Source organism: Myotis brandtii, unplaced genomic scaffold (genome assembly GCF_000412655.1).
Source record: "Myotis brandtii unplaced genomic scaffold, ASM41265v1 scaffold284, whole genome shotgun sequence".
NCBI classification, from domain to species: Eukaryota; Metazoa; Chordata; class Mammalia; order Chiroptera; family Vespertilionidae; genus Myotis; species Myotis brandtii.
Window position 1 is genome coordinate 295,990 of NW_005360846.1, and position 18,873 is coordinate 314,862.

The 18,873-nt window shown below is 41.4% G+C and overlaps 2 protein-coding genes across 2 annotated transcripts in view; both read left to right on the plus strand.

The window, feature by feature from the left end:
• UBE2G1 (ubiquitin-conjugating enzyme E2G 1) overlaps positions 1-1,485 on the plus strand; it is a 60,876-nt gene extending 59,391 nt beyond the window's left edge. The window contains exon 10 of the mRNA XM_014541943.1: positions 1,473-1,485. The gene's annotated coding sequence lies outside the window, so the exon portion shown is untranslated. The remainder of the gene's footprint in view (positions 1-1,472) is intronic.
• The window catches only part of ANKFY1 (ankyrin repeat and FYVE domain containing 1), a 65,695-nt gene that overhangs the window by 536 nt on the left and 46,286 nt on the right, over positions 1-18,873 (plus strand). The window contains exons 2-3 of the mRNA XM_005869026.2: positions 14,311-14,503; positions 16,313-16,431. Coding sequence (XP_005869088.1) covers positions 14,311-14,503; positions 16,313-16,431 — 312 coding nt within the window. The remainder of the gene's footprint in view (positions 1-14,310; positions 14,504-16,312; positions 16,432-18,873) is intronic.

Here is an 18,873-nt window from a genome sequence, read left to right on the forward strand (position 1 = left end):
TCACAGCTGTGCGCGGAGGGGGGCGTGCGTGGGAGGGAGTTGGCCGGGGGCGCGCTGCGGGAGAGGGGTGTGCTCCCTGGCTTCTGTCTCGCCCTGAGCCTCTGTCTGGTGCCGTCGTTATGACCTGCAGGTAGAGGCAATTGGCCTCTTAGGGCCTACCTCCCTAACGAAACATTATTAGAATCCTTCATTGTCAAAGCCTTAGTGTACCTGGGGGGCTGGATCGGGGGAGGCCCAGATGTGAGGTACCTGCCAGGGACACTGGGACCTGGCCAGTGTGCTTCTCCTGTTCCATCCCATTATTGGAGGGAAATACTCCTTATCCGACTTATTTATTGAGTGATTGCAAGGTGCTGGTCACGACCTGTCGTGTTGGTTTTGAGTTAAGCTTTGTCTGAACGCACTTTTTTTTTTTTAATCCTCACCCGAGGACATATTTCTGTTGATTCTAGAGAGAGAGGGAGAAGTGGGGGGAGGGGGGGAGGAACATCGATGAGAGAGAGAGAGAGAGAGAGAGAGAAAGGAACGATGTGAGAGAAGCATCCACCGCATCCCTTGGTTGCCTCCCGCAGCACGCACCACCCCGACCAGGGATGGAACCAGCAGCCTGGGTATGTGCCCTGACCGGGAATGGAATCCGCAACCCACTGGTGCACTGAGGGCGCTCCAGCCAACTGAGCTGCCTGGCCAGGGCTATCTAAACGCATCTTACCTTTGGGTGGCACGGGACAGTTTGCAGGCTTTTCTCATTTGGACTAGACTTCAGAACAAGGTGAAGGAGGCCTGGCATGTGTGCTATTTGCACTGTATAGTTAAAAGGATAGAGAGCTGGGACTGGCATTCAGTTTTTTTAAAAAATGAATTAAGCCTAGCCTGTTTGTCTCAGTGGATAGAGCATCAGCCTGCAGACTGAAGGGTCCTGGGTTTGATTCCAGTCAAGGGCACATACCTCAGTTGTAGGCTTGATCTAAGGCCCTGGTTGGGATGCCTGGGGGAGGCAGCTAATTGATGTGTCTCTCTCACATCGATGTATCTCTCTGTCTCTCCTCCTCCACTCTCTAAAAATCAATGGAAAAATATCCTTGGGTTAGGATTAACTAGATAAATAAATAACTTTTTAAAATTATTGACAGTATTACAGATGTCCCCCATCCTGTCCCCCTTCCCCCCTCCACCCAGCCCCCACCCAGTTTTTATCTTAGCTCTTTTTAGCATGTTAGACCTCCCTGGAGGGGGAATCATCAGATACATATTTATGAAAGCAGTGGAGGAATAAAAGCAGAAAGAAAAGCTACATTCCATGAAGCTAGTTTTTGGGTAAATAACAGAATGTTGTGTAACATTGTTTAACTGTTCACCTTAGCCCTAAGCAGCCAGCAAAGCTTGGTGAGGTGGGGTAGAAAGGTTCAGGAGGGCCTTATTGTGTGGTGATGGGTAGGTAGTCCAGTACTTTTATACTAGGATGAGAATAGAAGTTGGTGTTTTGGGGATACATTATAAAGGTTGAAATTGTGGAGAGCAGCTGGTTTTCCATTCAGCAGTTTTACTGAGCATGTGTGGTGGGCTTTGAAGTCAGGTTCCAGCCATGAGAAGCTCACACCGGGGGAGTATGCTGATGGTTGCCCTGCAAGTGCCTTGAGTGCGTGTTAGAGTTAGGGTAACATCTAGCCAGTGGAGTATGCATCTTAAACAAAACATCATTTCAGGGTTCAATTTAAAAGGGAGGATAGATAGGTAAGCACAGTCATGAGATTCTGACTTCACAGTTTTCTTTTACCATTTTTGTGTCCTAATTTCCTGGCCTCTTCTGATGTAAGCTCTTTGGAAACCATGTTGCAAACGTTGACTAGGAAGAATTGAGTAGGGCATTTTAGTCCAGTTAGCTCATTAAACTGAAGGTGCTTTTTATGCAGAGGAAGGCAAGATTCACTAGAAAATGCTTTGCTGGGTTGTTTCTTGTTTAATGCTGCTTGTTGTACTTTAATCAGAATTATCTCTTTATTATTTTATTCATTCAACAAATGTCCCATGCCATTGCATATAGTCTGGATACCTTTCGGCACTATCCCTTTCTATACCACTTCTTTCTTTTCTCTACCTTCCCTTTTTTTCATTTCTGTCACAAGCGATAGTTGTTAGCCTTCTCCTTGAGGATTTTTTTTTTCCAAAGAAAGTTTATCTATTCACTGCAGTGACTGTTGATGTGCCAGAGTAGAGCTATAGAATCATTGTCGAGATATGCAGGGTTCAGTCACTGGCAAGTTGAGTTGTTGTAGTTAAGATATTATGATTTACAAGTCATGCCCAACAAAATGAGAAATAGCTATGTCCTTAATATCTCTTGTTGAATCTGAGTAGGCCAAGGAACTAGGTATCTATTGAATTCCACCTAGTGAGGCATTGTTGGGTGGAGGATGGGATGAGCATGGAGTGGGGGTAGAGGGAGAAGTAGTGGGTGGTTAAAAATGAATAGCCAGCTAGCTGGTTTGGCTCAGTGGATAGAGCATTGGCCTGCAGGTCAAAGGGTCCCAGGTTAGATTCCGGTCAAGGGCACATACCTTGGTTGCGGGCTCCTCCCTGGCCCTGACCCTGGTTGGGGCTTGTGCAGGATGCAGCCAGTCGATGTGTTTCTTTCACATCGATGTTTCTGTCTCCACTCTCTTCCACTCTCCCTAAAAATCAATGGGAAAATATCCTCAGGTGAGTATTAACAAACAAACAAGAGTAGCTAGACCTAGAGTCTATTCACAGGCAACTCCGCAGTCTAGAAGGGGAGGTAAAAAGTATGTGCATAAGAAACTGTATTATGTGGTGGACAGTGAAAAATGCTTCGGAGTTACTTTGAGAATTCAGAATAGGAAGGGATTGTTTTAGGGAAGTGGTGGGGAGCATTGGGTGGTCAGGGAAGGTCTTTGCTGCAAGCATTGGAGCTGGGCTTTGGAAAATAAGCCTCTTTTGGACATAGGAGAGATGGTAGTGGGAAGAGGTCACTGTTCTTGATGGAAGGATATGAGGCTGGAAAAGTATGTTAAGGGCTGATTATGAAAGAATTGGTGAAGCATTTGGATTTTACTCTGAGCCATGGGGTGAGGCTGATGAAAGGTGTCAGCCAAGATAGTGACATGACTAGAATTGTCTGAGGCATGTTGAAATGGCTACCATGTTTACCTACGCCTCCATCTTGACCAGAAACCCAAAGTAGTTTTTTGTTTGTTTGTTTTTTTTAAGCAAACTGGTTAAATAATGGCTTTTGGACTTTGTCAGAGCAGTCAAGTTATGAAATGCTAGATACTTTAAATGGTGAAAAGTCATAATATGAAATATCTCTTAGTACCATCTTATCTATATACTAGAGGCCCGGTGCACGAAATTTGTGCACTGGAAGGGGGGGGTGTCCCTCAGCCCAGCCTGCACCATCTCTAATCTGGGACCCGTTGGGGGATGTCCGACTGCCGGTTTAGACCCAATCCCAGCAGTCGGGCATCCCTCCCACAATCCAGGACTTCTGGCTCCCAACCGCTTGCCTGCCTGATTGTCCCTAACCGCTTCTGCCTGCCAGCCTGATCGCCCCCAACTGCCCTCCCCTGCTGGCCTGGTCGCCCCTAACTGCCATCCCCTGCTGGCCTGATCGCCCACAACTGCCCTTCCCTGCCAGCCATCTTGTGGCTGTGGGCGCCACCATCTTTGAGGGTGGGGCAGTCAATTAGCATATTCCCTCCTTATTGGCTGTGGGTGCCCCATCTTTGTGATGGCATGAGGGTCAATTAGCATATCCCCCGCTTTATTATATAGGATATAAAAGGTTAAGTGACTGGCTGGTAGGTATGATGTGCACTGACTACCAGGGGGCAGACGCTCAATGCAGGAGCTGCCGAGCTGCGGTGACTTGGCAGCGACGGTTCTTGGGTGACGCACCCAGAACCAGAGAGGAGGGAGCCCAATTCAGGGGTGCGTCACCCGAGAACCACCCTCTCGCAATCTGGGACCCCTCGGGGGATGTCAGAGAGCCGGTTTCAGCCTGATCCCCACAGGGCAGGCCGAGGGGCCCCACCTGCTGGAGGGACCCCGCTCACTCCACAGACACCCTTCAAGCTGCATCGCTGCCCCAGGTGTGGCTGGCTGGGGAGAGACCATGGGAGGTTGGCTCCAGGGCGTGTCTGGCCCATCTCACCCAGTCCTGTCCTGCCTGCTACCCTCTAATTCATTTCCTTTCAATGTGCACGAATCTGTGCACCAGGGCACTAGTTTTTAATAATATCCAAACTGTGTGTGTGTGTGTGTTCGTGTGTGTGTGTGTGTGTGCCCAAACTGTGTGTGTGCGTGTGTTCGTGTGTGTGTGTGTGAAGTGGGAGAGTGCAGACTGGGAGGACTATCTGTGACCTTTACTATCCCTTTTCACTCTCCTCCAGATGGTGTTGCTATCTTTTCTTTCCCCTTCCCTTCTTTTCATTACAATATGTGAACTTGAGTTCTCAATAGTAAATACATCCACTTATTTCTTATTCTCCATTAAACAATTTTCTATAGTTAGCCCTCTTGGTTAATGAGTATTCAGTAACCCCAGTGAAAGAAAAATTTCATCTGCCTTATGACAGATTTAGAAAAGTAGCAGTGGTAGTAATTCATCACCATGAGGAGCTTATCTATTCCAATGCCAACAAGGAAGATACTGTATTTTAGGGAGATGATACTTTAAGAAATATTGTTATGTGGAAGACCCTAATATATGTCTGAAACAAAAATTATTCTTGTAGTTCTCAAAATAGGATTCTATGACAGCTTTTACAATTATTTTCTTTTATCTAATAGACATAGAGCAGAGTAGGGATAGTCAGGTAGTCATTAAGGAATTATACAAACCACTAATTCACTGCTAAAATCGGGACTTGGATGTAAGAACTATACAAGTCTACAGAAAGGAAATATTAGGATTTTGTTAATCTAAAAAGACTTAGTGACCCTGGCTGGTATGGCTGAGTAGTTATGTTAGGGGCAAAAGTAGAATATTGGGGACTAGCTACAGTTATAAGGTATATTAATCATGCTCTGTTAACCGTGATTACCTTGTTCTGATTAAAGAAAGGACATTCTAACCTGGCTGGGAGTTGTACGCCCCTCGGACCTGGGAGTCAACCTTGGAATTCCATCCATTCTCATTCAAGAACAGCCTATTATCATGGAAAGATTAACAACCTTGTTGCCCAAACAATGGAGTCCTGACCCAGCCTGCATTGCCTACCTCATCATGTAATCTTTGTCCTATCCAATATAAGCAGTTGGTTTATGGTGGTGGGGGTTGGGGGGATGCAGAGCAGATTTTTGTGGATGACCTGCTGCTCTCCCATCCTGCTGGCATTATTGGAATAAACGCTCATATATGATTCAACCCTGTCTCTGCTTAATTGGCTCAAGTAGTGATAGGCAGCCCGGACCCCTTGCTTGTCCAGTTACAGTTAGAGCGTGGGCCCATGCACAGAAGGGTTGTGGGTTCCATTCCCGGTCAAGGGCATCTACCTGGGTTGAAGGTTTGATCCCCAGCTCTGGTTGGGGTGCATGCAGGAGGCAACCCTTCTACCCTCCCTCCCTCCTTCCACTCTCAAAAATCATTGGGAAAATTATCCTCAGGTGAAGATTAACAAAATAATAATAAGATAAAAATACTTTGTGAATACAGTGTGGGTTAAAATTGGAGTAGGAGGAGGAGAGTAGAAATTGCATTTAGGATGGGGAATGGAAAGAACACATTTAATTCCTGGATTCATGAATTAATATTTATTTGATTTCCTGACATTGGAGCAAATATTAGGCAGCATAATAAATTGGGATGAACATGGGCTTTGGCTTACGATCTTAAATCTTAAATTAGTCTCTTGCTAATTGTGTGATTTTTAAGCAACCCACTTAACCTAAGTAAATTCTATTTAAATACTGTGCTACTTTGAATATGTTAGTTAGACCTTGAGATAATGAAGAATTAACTGCTATTGGAGATATTAAAAGTATTCCTCTTTTTCTTGCAAAATATTACAAGAAACTATATTTTGTTTATAAAACTTTGTTATTGACACTAATCCAGAAAGAAGCTGCTGGGGCTTTAAAGTATTTTACTATACAGAATATTTTTATAAGTGTAGAGGTATTAGTATCTTATGGCTGCTGTAACAAATTTCCACAAACTGGGTGGTTTAAAACAGCAGAAAAGTATTCTCATGATTCTGGAAACCAGAAATCTAAAATGAGTATTACTGGTTTGAAATCAATGTGTCACTAGAGCCATGCTCTAGGAGAGAATGTCTCTTGCTTCTTCTAGCTTCTTGTGGCTGTTGGCATTCTGGCTTGTGGCCATATCTCCCTCATCTTCAAGGCCAGCACCCTGAAATATCTCTGTTCTGTCTTTTCCTCTGCGTCAAATTTTCCTCTGCTAGGATAGGGCCTACCCATATAATCCAGCATAACCTCCCATCTAACATAGTCACCTGCCCCCATTTTTTGCCATATAAGGTAATAGTCAAGGTTCCAGAAATTATGGATATAATGGGGGGGGGGGCATTTTTCAGTAGCCAGTATCATATAATTTGGCCTATTAAGTCAGAAGGCTTCTCAAATTCTTCTGTGTGTAGTACACTCAAAGACCATGCCACACAGTTTAAAGTACTGCCAATGAAATATAAAGATAAATAAGACATTTCCTGCCTTCAAGAAACTTCAGGAATGCTGCAGTAGGAAACTGGTACTTTTGTAGACAGTGAAGAACCTGAAGTTGTTTGGTTAGTTGAGCTGTGTTTTAGGAAGATTAATCTTGATATACATAGAATGGAATGGAGAGAGGAAGGATGAGAAGGGTGACTGGTTACGTGTGTGAATTATGCTAAGGCTTCCAGGAAATGTTGGTGTGATGGTGTTCAAAAAGAGAAAGATGTCAAATACAGTTGACAAATATTTATTGTAGTGTAACCACCACCACAGTCATCATATGGAACATTTCTATAATCTTAAAATATTTCCTTGAACTTCTTCACAGTCTATCCCATTCCCCTGGTCTCTGGCAACCACTGGTTTACGATCTATCACCATAGTTTGCCTTCTCTACAGTTAGTTTCATGTGGGATTATACAGTATGTAGTCCTTTGTGTCTGGCTTTTTTCACTTAGCATATTGATTTTGATGTAGTATGTTTTATGGCTGAGAAGTATTCCATTACAGTCATGTGCTGCTTATTGAGGATGTGTTCTGAGGAATGTGTTGTTAGGTGAATTTGTCATTTTGTGAACATCATAGATTGCACTGACACAAACTTAGATGCTATATATAGTCTAGCCTATTGCTCCTAGGCTACAAACCTGTATAGCATGTTACTATACTGAATACCGTAGGTAATTGTAACACAATGGTAAGTATTTGTGTATTTAATCATATCTAAATATAGAAAAGGTACAGTAAAAATACAGTATAAAAGATAAAGTGCGTGTATATGTGTTCAAGCAAAGTGCTAGGGGAGGAGGGGTGGGAGAGGGGAGGTGCCATTGGAGGAAGAGTAGATGATAGGAGGGATGGAAGAATAGAGAGAAGAAAGGAAGAGAGGGGGGAGAAAGGAAGAGCAGAGATCAGAACTGACCTATAGAGACAAGGGATTTTTTTTTCCTTGAATATTTTTTGATCCATGGTTGGTTGAATCCATGCATACAAAACCCAAGGATACAAGAGGGCTGACTATATTTAGGTTGTCTTTATTTTGTCAGCAGTGTCTTATAGTTTCAGTGTGCAGGTCTTGCATATTTTTGTTCAGTTTATTCCTAAGTGTTTTATGTATTTGCCATACTATTGTAAGTGGATTATCATAGCCTATGCATGATAACGCAGAGCTTTCAAATTTGGATAACAATTAAAATGGAAGCAGGAAGAGGAGTTTGATTAAGGGAGAGGTTAGGTTTAATTTTGGCTTTGTTGAGTTTGTAGTACCAGTTGGTTATCCTTCCAACAGGAGCTCTTGAGAGAGGCTTGGAGCCATCTACATAGGGGTGATAGTAAAGTATGGGTATGCTTGAGACCTCCAAGAAAGGAAGTTTAGAAAAAGTTCAGTTCTAGGTCTGAACCTTGCAAACTTCTTTTAGAGAATGGGTAGTCAGAGTAGGCTGTAAGAAAGTTAGCTGTAGAAAGGTAGGAAAAACACCTGGAGTACAGAGAGAGGAAAGAATTTCAAGAAAATCAAGAGAATTTCAAGAATGGACGGATTAAGAGCTGGACAATGCAGAGAGGTTGAGGACCTTGAAGGTTAAGGAAGGGTAATTGCAGTGGGTGGTTTTATCACTGTGATGGAGATCCTTTGAGTAGAGTGGTATGGATAGAAGCCAAGTTTCAAAAGATTAAGGAGGTAAGGAAGGAAGCAGTGAGAAAAGAGGACTGGCTTCAGAAATTAGTGGAGAAGGAAAAGAGCATGATAGACAAGACAGTCAAGAGTGTGAACATGTGTAAACGTTTATTTGGGGTAGGTTACTGTGAGCTTGTGCATAAGGGTAGGAGGTGAGCCTGGAGAGAGAGAGGTCTTGAAGATGCAAGGGCCCTCTAGTGGCATAGGCTTTGGTAAAGGAAAATCAGAGGGTATAGAATTATAGGCATTTGAGACAGATTAACTACTTTCTTCTCTTTTCATTTGGCTCTGATCATTTTGGTATACTAATTCTTTTTTTTTAATATTTCAAGAAAAATGGTTTTAAGTATAATGTTACATGCAATAAACATTGATATTTCAAGAAAAACAATTTTAAATGTAATAATATTACATGCAATAAAAATGAATATTTCAAGGGGTATACTAATTTTTTAAAAATTCCCTAGAACAGCTCAGTCTGTGTGGCTCAGTGTTTGAGCGTTGACACATGAACCAAGAGGTCACTGGTTTGATTCCCGGTCAGGGCACTTGCCTGGGTTGCAGACTTGATCCCCAGCAGGGGGCGTGCAGGAGACATCCAATCAATGTTTCTCTCTCATCAATATTTCTATCTCTCTATCCCTCTCCCTTCCTTTCTCTCTAAAAATCAATAAAAACATTAAAAAAAAATTCCCTAGAACAGGGTTTGGTAAACTATGACCTGTTGGCCAGATCTGACCTGAGACTTGTTTTTGTACTAAGAATTATATATGTGGGTATGTTTGTGTATATGCATATGTGTGTATATGTAGGTGTGTGTATATATTTTAATAGTTAATGAAAAACCAAAGGAAGACTATCATGGCATGTGAACATTGTATGAAATTCAATTTTCAGTGTCCATAGATAAAATTTTGGGGGGCAGCCATGTGCTCATTCATTGATGCTTTTGCAGGATTGAGTAGTTGCTACAGAGACTGAGGCACAAAGAGCCTAAAATATTTACTATCTGGCCCTTTGCCAACTCTTGATCTGTAAGGGTCATTGTGGGTTCCTTTTCTGACTGTCCCAGGACTTGCTGATTATTATTATTATTATTATTATTATTTGCAATCAGTATTGGTCTCTGTTTTAGGGCCTTTCATAGCGAATGCAGTTGTTTTTTTTTGTCTCAGGCATCTTTGTTTCTGTCAAGACTGATGAACTATCAGAAAGTTCATCAAAGTGTCTGACCTCAGACTGCATTGATAGTGGGTATTATTTGTAAAGAAACATGACAAAATTATAATGCAAGCTGTTGACATTCTTCATTGATATTTAGCATAGCTCTTTTGGTGAAATCAGAGGTTTTATCCATTATTTAAATTTCTAGGCTTATTTTTAAAAAGCAAAGTTGGAAGTAGAGAAAGAAGAAACCACAGCTGAAAACTAACCCCCCACTTTGTAAAGAAATAGTGGTAGTAAATCTTTAAACCAGACACTGTTCTAAATGATTTAGCCTACCTTAACTCAGTTACTCCTTGACAACCACTCTGAAATACTATTATTCCCATTTTCCATAGGAGAAAACAGGTCCAGAGAGGAGTAGGTAACTTGCCCAAGGTCACACAGCTAGTAAATGGGCAAGTTGGGGTTACAGCCCAGTCGAGTGAGCCTCCAGAGCACATGCTCCTAAGACTCTGTTGTGTTGCCTTTCTCAGAATGATAACCACGAACACTTATTGACCACTTACTGGGGGGCAGATACTCTTCTAAGGTCATTATATGTATCAGCACATTTAATGTTTACAACGCACTAAGGTGTTACAACTATAAAGTTGTGGGGCCACTGATCCTAGTCAGTCTAGCTCCCCTGCCTGTACCCTTCACTGCTGCACTGTGCTGTAGCTTTTCCCTTCATTATTGCTCAGAATGGTAATTTTATTCTCTTTCCTGTAAGAACGCTAAAGCTTGGTGACACTTCAAGGACACATTGCATTGCTGTTTGCAAGGAGACAATTTTCCCCACAGGATAACATCTCAGCCATGGGCACTTTTTCCATTACTCTCTGAAATGGTAATTGATAGGTGCACTTGTGATCTGTTTCCCCTACAAAAGATGCTGGGCAGAGGGCCTGTGATTTCATGAATAAGAGCCCTAACTTATCCTAAGGCCTTTTATCTTGCCTCATCTCTGATCATAACCTTTGTGGTTTAGGTCTTTTGTCATTGTCCAGGCTGCAGCTGGAAATTTGTGTCAGAAATTCTGGAGCGAGACTTAGGGTATTGCTGTGGATTTTGGAATTATATGTGTATAATCAATATCCAAAGAAATTTACAGGGACTGTTTGAGATGATCAAAATAGCTTTTACTATCCCATTTTAAGGATTAGATAAAGCAACCAGCAACTTTCTACTCTTGAAGGCAAATAGCCTCATAATTCTCCATAATAATTCCCCAGATTCTTTGTGACTATTCATTTTGTTTTTGACCCTCCTGTTTGTGAGTTCCTTGTAGATACTATTTTGAGTTTACATTTTTTGTTTGTTGTTTATAAATCTTTATTGTTGAAAATATTACATATTACCTCCTTTGACCCCCTCCAGCCCACCCCACCCCTTATTTTTACATTTGATACTACTTTGGTGCTACGTTGTTTGCAAGAGGTGCAAATTAGACTGCCCTTTTTCAAAACTCTCAGAGAGGCAACTCATAATCTACCATAATGCTTAGTGCACTGTAGGTGCATCATAAATACATATAGATTGGTGACTTAAGTGACATGGAAGTGCAGAGTTAATTACTCATGCTATAGTCCTGATGGGTTGGAGCTTTTGAGCAAAATATTAAGGTTGCCTAGAACAGTGGTTCTCAACCTTCCTAATGCTGCGACCCTTTCATACAGTTCCTCATGTTGTGGTGACCCCCAACCATAAAATTATTTTCATTGCTACTTCATAACTGTAATTTTGCTACTGTTATGAATCATAATGTAAATATCAGATATGCAGGATGTATTTTCATTGTTCACGACCCACAGGTTGAGAACCGCTGGCCTAGAATATTATGTGATTGAAACCAAGGTTAATGGGTTTGTTCAGTTTGGTTCATGGAAGAAGAATCTGTAGTCCATAGCCACAGGCTGCCCCTGTGAAAACATGGAAGCTCTCTCTCCAGCAAGGGGGCTATAACCCTAGGTTGAACTAGCAAGATGACTTATCCTCTGCCCACCCTTTTCAGTTGACTTAAGCAGAGGCAGGTGAGTGGCAGACATTTTTGCCAGTGAGCTCTTGGAGGACTAGGCTAGGTCTTGCCTTCTAATTATTTGTATTCGTCATAGAGCCAAGTACTATGTCTGTTTCACAAACCTGTTGACTGATAATGGTTTAAAAGGAGAATCTGACCAAGAATGTAAAAGGCTGAAGCCTTTTCTTTGCATTTTCTGGGCTCAGAGTGCTACAAACCTTACAGGCTTCATTTAAATCGGGTGGGGAACGTGTGGCCCACGGGCTGTATAAGGCCCTCGAAATCATTTGGTCCGGCCCTGTCAAGGCACTAGGGGTGAGTTAATTAAATGTCTGACCAAATATAGCAGGCTAATTTTTAAGTTGATAATTTTGTATTGCCTGAAAATAATCTTATAAATATCCAAATGGCCCTTGGCAGAAAAAAGGTTCCCCACCTTTGGTTTAAATCTTTGGATGTAAAACACCACTTTTCTGGGATGTCTTTCCTTGCACTAGCTTAATACAGGTGGTCTTGCTTCATGCTCTATTTGTATTCCATGTCAGAGTGCTGTTAGTTGTTATTGAATTGTTTTGTTTACCAGCTCTTCTTCTTCATTACCCTATAACTTCGTAAAAAATAAAAATGTACCAGGGTTTTGTTTTTTTTTACTTCGACACTGGCACTGCATAGGTGCTTAGTAAATTTTTAATGGATGACTAAGTTATGCAGTTGTCCACTTAGATGAAAATCTTTGAACAAATCAATGAATGAACAAAAACATTGCACTTCAATTGGCCTTTTACCTAAACGGCATTGACTCAGAATGAGGCAGATTGGGTTAGAGATGGGCTTGAGGATGGTGTCAAGATTTGGAATATCTGTGGTGGGAAATAGAAGGGTGAAGGACTGAGGCCCAGAGACTGACCATAGGAGCACCATTGTTCCATAGTTAGACTTTGATTTATGGAGGTAATTTGCATGGTTGTGTGATTCCCCACCAAAACTCTAGAGCCCAGGTAAAGTTCCCTGACTGTTCCTTCCTTAGGGGAAGCCTTTCCTGATGTCCTAAGTTAAATTTCTTTATTATAGGTTCTTACAGTTTTGTTCTTTTTTTCTAGTATTCATTATTATTGTAGTTTTTGCATTTGATTGTTACAATTGTTATATAAAAGTTTACTTCCCCAGTAACTAAAAGCTTTTAGGGAAGATATGTCTGATTTTGCTTACTATTGTGCAGTGTCTGGCACCTGCCTAGTAGACACTTGGTAAATATTTGTTGAATTTAATGAATCAAATATAGTGGTTCTCAACCTTTTTAATCTGCCCCAGCACACCTGTGGAGTATGACTTGCTTCCGTCTGAACCATTATTGACTGCCCTGATCCTCTCCTGAAGGAGGGCAGGTGTCAGATAGTTTAGGGTAGTGGTTAATAAGTCACAGGTCCTGGAATGAGAATGCGGGGCCCCTCGCAGCCCCACCTCTCACCAGCTTTGTAACCTTATGCAAATTCTTTTTCTTTTTTTAAAAATTTAAATTCTTTATTGTTGAAAGTATTACATATGTCTCCTTTTTCCCCCATTGACCTCTCCCCGCCCATTCCCACCCCTAGCACAGGCCCTCACCCCCCTATTGTCTGTGTCCATTGGTTCTGCTTATATGCATGCATACAAGTCCTTCGGTTGATCTCTTACCTCCCTACACCCTTCCCTGCCTTCCCTCTGAGGTTTGACGGTCTGTTCTATGCTTCTATGTCTCTAGATCTATTTTTGTTCACCAGTTTATGTTGTTCATTATATTTAACAAATGAGAGAGATCGTGTGATATTTACCTTTTTCTGACTTATTTCGTTTAGCATAATGCTCTCCAGTCTATCCATGCTGTGCTTATGCAAATTCTTAATCTCTCTATGCCACAGTGTTCTCATCTGTAAAGTGTGTTACTAATAGGACCTACTACTTGGGTGTGTCATGAAGCTTGCATGAGAGGATTCACAAAGCTTTTAGAACATCATGTGACATGTAAAAGTTAGTTACTGTTACTAGTGGTTTGAAAAAGACTTCTAGATGATTTTGAAAATTTTCTTTCCTTGAGCCTCCTGGCTTAATGGTAAAGGATTTGTAGGGCAGGTACCTGTTAGCATCTTATGTGTGTGTCTGTTCATTGTCATATATTGAATATTGATCTTCAAGGGAAACTGAGAAGAGAAACCCCTGGACCATGATGGTCTTTTTGGCCCAGTGATCCAGTGACACCCTGAAATAAAACCATTCTTTATGAACCAGGAGGTCACGGTTCAACTCCCGGTCAGGGCATATGCCCAGGTTTGTGGACTCGATCCCCAGTATGGGGTGTGCAGGAGGCAGTTGACCAATGATTCTCTGTCATCGTTGATGTTTCTATCTCTTCCTCTCCCTTACTCTCTGAAATAAATAAAAAATATATTTAAAAAAGGAGAAGTAGAGCCCAGCCAGAGTGGCTCAGTTGGTTGAGCATTGCCCTGTGCACTGAAAGGTTGTGGGTTCCATCCCTGATAGGAGCATGTACGGAAGACAACCGATGTTTCTCTCTCTCTTTCTCTCCCCCTCTCTTTCTCTTCCATCCTCTCTCTAAGCATGTCTTCAGGTGAAGATTAAAAAAAAAAAGGTAGCCATCCTATCTGTGGAATGAGGGATTAGTGAATGCTGTCTGCTTTACACCTGCTATGGTAAACTTGATTCTTTATTTCCCTTGCAGAGGAGGTGGCCAAGTTGGAGAAGCACTTGATGCTTCTCCGACAAGAGTATGTCAAGCTGCAGAAGAAATTGGCAGAGACAGAGAAGAGATGCACTCTTTTGGCCGCACAAGCAAACAAGGAAAACAGCAGTGAGTCCTTCATCAGCCGCCTGCTGACGATTGTGGCCGACCTCTATGAGCAGGAGCAGTATAGGTGAGCTCTTTGGACACAGGGCCAGTTTGGAGAAGCCAGGCCTTTAGCTTTATTCCCAGGCCACATTGCAACTTTTCCTCTCTCTTTTGTTTAAAATACATTTTTATTGATTTCAGAGAGAGGAAAGGAGAGGGGTAGAGAGTTAGAAACATCAGTGATGAGAAAATCATTGATCGGCTGCCTCTTGCACACCCCCTACTGGGGATCAAGGCTGCAACCTGGGCATATGCCCTGACTGGGAATCGAGCCCTGACCTTCTGGTTCATGGTTGGTCAACACTCAACCGCTGAACCACATCGGTTGGGCTCAACTTTTCATCTCTTGTTGACTTTCTTCCCATGTTTATTTCTCTGTATTGAGTTTCTAGAATGTAAGTTTCTTAAGGCAAGATTTTGTCTATGTTTCCTGCTTATCTTAGGCACAGATAATAGAACCAGAAGGTCACGGTTTGATTCCTGGTCAGGGCACATGCCCAGGTTGCTGGCTCGATCCCCAGGAGGGGGCCTGCAGGAGGCAGCGGATCAATGATTCTCTCTCATTATTGGTGTTTCTCTCTCTCTCTCTCTCTCTCTCTCTCTCTCTCCCTCTCCCTTCCTCTCTGAAATTAATAAAAATATATCTTAAAAAACTATTTAAATTCTTCAACAAAATGCATGCTTATGGAAAAAAGTTTATTGGTAAAAGAGCACCTGCTTCAAAAACTGATTTTCCAGTTTCAGTTTCTCCATCTAGTTTTCTCTTTAATCGAACTAGAATTGTTGATACGCTTCTTACATAGTTACAAAGTATGTTCTAGATAGTGCTTTTGTGGGGTAAAATGTGTCTGCATGAAGCATATAGAAACAATATTCTGGTTGGGTCTCCTTTTAAGTGGGTAAGTTAATTAATATAATAGTTTTATGTATTCATTCATGTAATAGTTTTTGTGTATTTAGTTTCTAAAAGCTTTCCAACCTAACAGTTATTTTAGAGGGAGTATGAAAATTTAAAAAACACAAATATAAGCAGGGTGATGATAATTAATGACTTGGGATTGCTGTCAGCACAGCCAATGGCACATACTGTGTCAGCTCAGTAGGTCATTTTTAGGTTTTGTTAACTGCCTAGATGCTTTCCTGCCTTAGCATTTGACATTTCAGAGTTAAACATAGATATATAACTATTTGAAAAGCTCTTTTCATATGATAGTGTGTCATAAATATGGAAACATGTTTGAAAGAAAGTATTTCTCTCACTGTATTTCTTTATAAATGGTTGAGTAAAAAATGGCCAATAAAAGGTCTGAATGTTTCTCATAAGAACAGTAATCTAGATATTGGGTCTCATATACTTGACTGTTTTATCAAAGCTAATTTGGTCATAACTTTTTCTGTTTTTACTTGTGCATTAATGTGGTACGGAGCATGGCAGCACTATAGTCTCAGAGCTGACATCACAATCGTTAGGCTTTCTGTCTTTCTCCCCTGATGATTATCTTGATTTATTGCTCATAAAAGCTATTCTACTTTTTATATGAACGTTAATCATCCTATTTAACTTGTAGGTTCACCACCTTAAGAATTTGTTTAGATGTCTTTGAAAGCAGAACATCCGTGTGAACTAAAGCCATAAATTAGAAATAGAAAACATGTCTAGCAACATATTAGAAACATGACCCATCAGAATTAAGTGCTAGCATAGAGAAAGAAATTTGCTGTGATTTTTTTTCTTTTGCAGATGTATGTTGATGAATATCAGCTGTGAATTCTAGCTATACCTAGTTATGGTGACATTTTTCTTTTTATATTTGTGGATATGTTTCTTCATCAGTGATCTAAAGATAAAGGTTGGGGGAAGGCACATCAATGCTCACAAGTTTGTCCTGGCAGCCCGCAGTGACAGCTGGAGTCTGGCCAATTTGTCTTCCACCAAGGAGCTGGACCTGTCAGGTGAGCCTCTGACCGGTTGGCAGAAGGTTAAGGTGTGTTGTTTTGAAATATTTGTGGTTTAACAAAAGTAGAATACTTTTAAAATATATATATATATTTTATAGCTTTTTTATAGAGAGGAGGGGAGAGGGATAGAGAGTTAGAAACATCGATCAGCTGCCTCCTGCACACTCCCTACTGGGGATGTGCCCACAACCAGAGTACATGCCCTTGACCGGAATCGAACCTGGGACCCTTCAGTCTGCAGGCCGACGCTCTATCCACTGAGCCAAACCGGTTCGGGCAAGAACACTTTTCTTATTGATCAGTGGTGACCATGAACTAGTTAAATAATTATTAGTGAATCAGTAGGTTATACTTTGTGAATACCTTCATTTACTATCTGGCTAATAAATAGTAAATATTTGAGTATCTACAGTATTTTTATAATTTATAAAATATAAATGTCTGTCCAGAAACTCTTTTCATATAATAGTATACTATAAATATGGGAGCATGTATAGAAAACAATTTTTCTTTCACTCCAACAAGAAGTCATCCTGTTCAGTTGCCTAAAATTGAATCATAATTATCAAAGTACTTTTCCTGGTTTGTAAGAACTGAATTTAGAAGTAACAGTTACTCCAAGGAATAAGAATATTTTTTATTTAAAATCAAAGGATGAGTGCCCTGGCTGGTGGGGCGTCGTCCCACCAGTTGGTTGAGCGTCGTCCCATGCTCCAAAAGGTTCCTGGTTTGATTCCCAATCAGGGCACATACCCAGGTTGCAGGTTCAATCCCCTGTTGGGGTATGTACGGAAGGCAACCGATAGATGTTTCTCTCTCACATCGATATTTTCTCTCTCTCTTTCTCCTCCCTCCCTCTCCCTTTCTCTAATATCAATAAAAACATATTTTTAAAACAACAAAGAATGAGCTTCATTCTTTTTTTTAAAAATATATTTTATTGATTTTTTACAGAGAGGAAGGGGGAGAGAGAGAGAGAGTTAGAAACATCGATGAGAGAGAAACATCGATCAGCTGCCTCCTGCACATCTCCCACTGGGGATGTGCCCACAACCCAGGTACATGCCCTTGACCGGAATCGAACCCGGGCCCCCTCAGTCCGCAGGCCGACGCTCTATCCACTGAGCCAAACCGAGCTTCATTCTTTGGAATTTGAATAGGTGCATTGAGCTGTTTAAAGTTATTATTTAATTGTTTTATGCCACATTATGTTGTGTAGAATTTGGGTAAATGTGGTAAGTAGACATAAAAACATCATTTTTGAAAGTTGACTTCAAAATGCATTTTCAGATGGTACTCTTTTGTTTTAAAAAACCAAATTTTAAATTTAATGCTGCTGTTAATAGTCATGAGAATTTTAATGCATGATAAGGAGAATACCTAGGCATTAAATTATGAGTTACTTCCAGAAGTGATTGGCTCTGTGGAAATTTTGCTAAATTGTCTTTGCTGACCATTCAGAAGGTACTGTTTTCCATGTGTAGTACTGGGAACACTGAGATCGTTATAACACAGTCCTTGCCATACAGACTGAGCTCATACTCTGTTAGAGGAAATGGGCTAATAATAAATCATTGCAGGCCAGGGCTGTGTGTATGGTAATATAATTGCTTTATGTTAAGGTACAGAAGACACTAACTAGGGCTGATAAGGTGTCAGAGGTGAGCAGTGTTGCAAAGGTTAAGTAGGCACTTATCTCAAGGATTTAGGGGAGCAGATGTCTAATGCTTCTCCACTGTGAGTGAACTCACTGTATGATCATTTCTAGGGTTTAACCTGAGGTCCCTAATTCAGAGTTGTAAGCACAACAATATACACACATGCGTTTACATGTGCACATGCATTCATGTCTGTAACTAAAACATCTACTTGGGAAGCAGTCTTTACTGGAACAGCACCAGTTTACATGACTGAAATCTCTGAGCTGAGCCTTTCAATTTTAAGTCTTTTGAAGCCATATATCTTTGACCCCTTACATAACAACTATGGATAACATTAAAACCCATTAGGTCAGGAGGTATCTACACTAATAAAAGAGAAACATGGTAATTGGCGTACGACCGCTACCCTTCCCATTGGCTAATCAGCATATCCTTATGCAAATTAACTGTCAGCCAAGATGGCGGCCGGCAGCCAGGCAGCTGGAAGCAAGCAGGGAGGCTCACTTGCTCCAGTGACTGCAGACGCCAACGTTCCCCGCCTAACTTGCCGGCCTCTGAGTTGCAACTCTAAGCAACTATGTACTATGTTGCAAATGTAGAAGCTAAACAAAAGCCCAGAAACCAGCTTTCAGCCTGCCGGGATCTCAGAGCTGAAGTTATACATTGTTTCGATTATAGAACGGCAAACAAACCAGATACGAAGCCTCAGAGCTAGAGCCAGAGCTAAAGCTGCCCCAGAAAAAAAAAAAAAGAAAAGAAAACAAGGAGCGGTTGG